The sequence below is a fragment of the Pediculus humanus genome, genomic scaffold, assembly GCF_000006295.1.
Source record: "Pediculus humanus corporis 1103172107592 genomic scaffold, whole genome shotgun sequence".
Taxonomy (NCBI): Eukaryota; Metazoa; Arthropoda; class Insecta; order Psocodea; family Pediculidae; genus Pediculus; species Pediculus humanus.
In genome coordinates, this window is record NW_002987206.1 from 36,572 (window position 1) to 40,813 (window position 4,242).

General features: G+C 22.8%; 3 protein-coding genes across 3 annotated transcripts in view; all 3 read left to right on the plus strand.

Annotated features, from left to right (window-relative positions):
* Positions 1–312, plus strand: part of Phum_PHUM229330 (signal recognition particle receptor alpha subunit, putative) — a gene marked incomplete at both ends in the record, with an annotated part of 3,050 nt that extends 2,738 nt beyond the window's left edge. Inside the window, 2 exons of the mRNA XM_002425920.1 lie at positions 1–99; positions 187–312. Of these exons, the coding sequence (XP_002425965.1) occupies positions 1–99; positions 187–312 (225 nt within the window). The remainder of the gene's footprint in view (positions 100–186) is intronic.
* A 1,243-nt stretch (positions 313–1,555) lies between these two features.
* Phum_PHUM229340 (uncharacterized protein) lies at positions 1,556–3,180 on the plus strand (the record flags this gene model as incomplete). Its single annotated transcript, XM_002425921.1, has 8 exons — positions 1,556–1,674; positions 1,895–1,974; positions 2,105–2,258; positions 2,348–2,432; positions 2,523–2,716; positions 2,805–2,902; positions 3,017–3,105; positions 3,163–3,180. 8 exons carry the CDS (start codon positions 1,556–1,558, stop codon positions 3,178–3,180), a joined length of 837 nt encoding a protein of 278 aa, XP_002425966.1.
* Positions 3,181–3,562: 382 nt separating this feature from the next.
* The window catches only part of Phum_PHUM229350 (uncharacterized protein), a gene marked incomplete at both ends in the record, with an annotated part of 1,186 nt that continues 506 nt past the window's right edge, over positions 3,563–4,242 (plus strand). Inside the window, one exon of the mRNA XM_002425922.1 lies at positions 3,563–4,231. Coding sequence (XP_002425967.1) covers positions 3,563–4,231 — 669 coding nt within the window. The remainder of the gene's footprint in view (positions 4,232–4,242) is intronic.

Below are 4,242 nucleotides of genomic sequence, written 5' to 3' on the forward strand. Positions count from 1 at the left end.
GTGAAATTTAATCAAGCATTGGCAGATTTCTCACAATCTATTAATCCGCATTTAATTGATGGAATAGTTTTGACCAAGTTTGACACCATTGATGATAAAGTAAGTTTAGCTTTTATAATAAATTTTATATATTCAATGTTTAAAATTTTATTGAAATAAATTTTACATTAAAATTGTAATTTTTAGGTTGGTGCAGCAATTTCAATGACATACATTACAGGACAACCTATTGTATTCGTTGGTACTGGTCAAACTTATACCGATTTAAAAAGTTTGAACGCTAAATCTGTTGTTTCCGCTCTTATGAAATAGTATTGTCTGAAGAGTAAATTGAAAATATTCATATTAATCACATAAATACTAGTATTTTGATTTTCACATTTACTGTTATAATCTATCTATTTAATAATTATTTTGTATTTTTTTTTTTTTTTTCATTTATGTTAAATTTACTCAGTAAAATAACTATACAAAGATATACACATATATATTTTCAAAAATTTTTACTCAGTAATTTTTATCGACAAAAAAAATTAAATAAAAATTTATATCACTGCTATACAATTTTACAAATATTTTTTTAATTTTAAATTTTCAAAACAAGTGTATTAAACAATATTTAATAAAGTATTTAATTTTTTGCTATTTAAACCCCATCATATTAATAATTAGCAGTTTATTTTTTATTAGTCAATTTAAAAAAAAAAACAAATCAAATTTGAAAATATGGGGTTATAATGAAAATCAGAGATTTAAATAAATAAATAAATGAATGAAAGTGAAAAAAGAAAATGCAAGTATATAGTTGCCATAAACTTTGTAAATTGCACTGAAAATGATATAAATAATATGAATTATAAAAAATTATTGGTTAAAGTAATATGATTTGCTTATAATTATTTAGTAGTTTAGTATGTTTATTTTTTTAAGAGCAATTTATAATATATACAAATGTTTTTTTTTACTTAGGGAACATTAAAATTTTATTACTCGGTTTTGGGTTTGTAAATATTTTTCAATAAAGTTTATTTTATTAATAAAAATTTTGTTATCCCAAACGACTCACATAAACAAAAAATTGTTTTTTTTTTGTGTTTTTTTCAAATGCTAACGAAATAATATTGAATTCATCAGGTTATATTTACATATAAATACATATTTTATTGAAGTAAAAAAAATTACATTTTATTTTATTATTTTCTAAAAAAGTTTTAATTTAATCTTTTAGCAATATCAACACTATGCACCTTATAAACAAACTATTGTATATATGTAAAAACTAATCATTATTATTATTATTATAAGTTTTAATTAAAATATTAATATTAAAAAATATGAGAGATAGATAAAAAACTTGTTTAAATTTCACTTTTTTTTTTATAAAATCCTAATATTAAACTCATTAGTTTTGTGTTTCAAAAATTTCTTTTAGTTTTATTTTTATTATAAATTGTTTCGTTAATCTTATTGTCTAATGTCACGTTTAGTAATCTAAGGTATTTTGCGGTTTCATTAAAAGTAACCGAAATCATGATCTATTACAAAAAATATAAATATGGAAAATTCATTTCATAGTCAATTTAAATTTTATAAAAAGAAAAAAGGAGAATTAAATTTAGATAATGTAATTGATTTCAACAATTTGGAACGAAACGAACATTATAAAAAAGTACAGTTTGATTACTGACATTTTTTTATATATTACTTTTTGTATATTTTTATTTAATACATTTGTCAGATTTTTTTTAGTAACTTAATTATAAAGTAGAAGTATTTTGATAATAATAATAATAAAAAAAGAAAGTTTCTGTTATAATAATTTAAAGACATATTTTTAACTTTTTGTCTTTTTTTTTTTTTTTTAGGAAGGAATCAAAAAATTTGTTTGCAACAGTTCATTTGGTGAATGGGAAGAATCATTCGGAATGAAAAAAAAATCTGATTGGGATGCTTATGAAATTCTCAGCAAACCAGGTAAGCGAAAAACCAATTTGTAAAAAATTAATTTACTTAGTTTAGACTTGAAGTGTAATTTTTATTAATAATATTTAATTCTTTATATTTATTTATCTAATTTATGAATTTTATATTCAATTTTTTTCAGGTTTATTTTTTATTAAAAATCCATTTAAATTTATTGGACAAAGATACTGGATCATTAGATGTTTGGAATATTATACAAGAAAACCTAACAAACTAAATATTGATATTCATAATATATTAACTGAAGAAGATGACTGGTGGAGTTATTGTAAAAAGTAATGCAATTACCTTTCCAGTGAAAAAAAAATAAAAATCTAATAAACAGAATAATATCTGGTTTAATATAAAAAAAATTTTGTTTTAGAAACTTCAATACAGCAAATGGTAAATTAGTTCTCGACAAATTAAGATGGGTAACTTTTGGCTATCATCATAATTGGGACACCAAGGTAAATATTATTATAAATATAATTTTTTTTATATATTTAGTTCAGAATTTTTATAGTTTTATTAATTTCTAAAATTTCATTTTTTTAAAGGTATATAGTGAGTCATCAAAGAGCAGCTTTCCTGAAGATTTAAATTTGCTTTGTAATCATTTTGCAAATAATTTTTTTTTTGAAGGTTTCAATGCAGAAGCTGCAATCGTTAATATGTATCATTTAAATTCAACTTTATCAGGTCACACTGATACCTCTGAATTGAACATAAATGCTCCATTGTTTTCATTCAGGTACTCTAAATTAAAGATTTTTTTCTCAAAAAAACAAAATTATGTATTGGATTTTATAAAATCTTTTTTTTTTTTTTTTATTTTGTAGTTTTGGGCAGTCTGCTATTTTCTTAATTGGTGGGAAATTTATTAACGATAGTGCACTTCCGATTTTAGTGGAAAGTGGAGATGTTTTAATCATGTCAGGTGAGTCCAGGTTATTTTATCATGGTGTACCTAGAATTTTACCCGCAATGTCACAGGTTTGGAATTCCAAAAATGACTCTGACCTTAAAATAAATAATAAGCATTTTATTAAAGAAATTGTCGATAAGTTGTCAGATGATGTAGAATGGGAACCATTTAATTCTTATATCAATAGGGCAAGAATTAATATGAATGTTAGACAGGTATTACTTCCAGGGCAAAGTAAATTATGCGATTAATTAATGTTTATTTTAATTAAGGACTTGTCCAAACTATAAATATTTCAATCTTTATAAAAAATAACCAAAGAATTATTATTATTCTTTGATAAAAAAATACATTAAGTTATTTATGGAGAATGTTTTTTGTTATGTTTAATTGCTTAATAAATTAAATTATATATTTTATGTTAAATAATATATTATAAAAATAACTTTTTCCGCCTTTTGTAACAATAATGTTGGAATAATTTATCAATTCATATTTATGATAATAATATAGTAACGATTAACGGATCAATTAGTTCGCTTTGTAAAATTTACCTCTATGGTATTTATTTCCGTTTATTATATAAGTAATATTAATCGTAAAAATCGTTAGAAATCGAGTTAAAATTGTAATTAATATTTTTTATATAATTTTTACTATGAGTTAAAAGATATGTCCCCTCACGATAATATAGTTAAGTTTATTAATTCATATGTAAGCGAAAACAATTTGGATGAGGTTATGAAAAATGAAATACCCAGAAAGTGGGAGAAATATGGAGATTTTGTTCTTTTCGATCAGAGAACGTTTGAAAGTAATGTTTTGAAATGTCAAGGAGAAACATTTTGGAAAAAAATTGCTGAAATTTTAAAATGTAAACGATTAGCTGTAAAAAATAAGATTAAAAATGACGGGTACAGAACTCCAAACGTTACGTTATTACTTGGAAATGACCCATGGATAATGTACAAAGACAATAATATATTATATACGTGGAACGTTGAAAAAAGCATGTTTTCAGCTGGAAATGTAACTGAAAGACATAGAATAGCGTTATTTAATTGTGATAATGAGGTTGTCATTGATCTATTTGCTGGCATCGGTTATTTTACATTGCCTTACATAGTTCATGCAAAAGCAAAATTTGTTTATGCTTGCGAATGGAATCCAGTTGCTGTTGAAGCTCTTAGACGAAATTTGGAACTAAATAAAATATCGTATAAATGTATTATTTTAGAAGGAGATAATAATTTGTTGTGCCCGAAAAAAAAAGGAAATAGAATCAATTTAGGTTTGATTCCCACTTCTAGCAGTCATTGGAAAATTGCTTGCGAAGCTTTGGTAGAAGATGG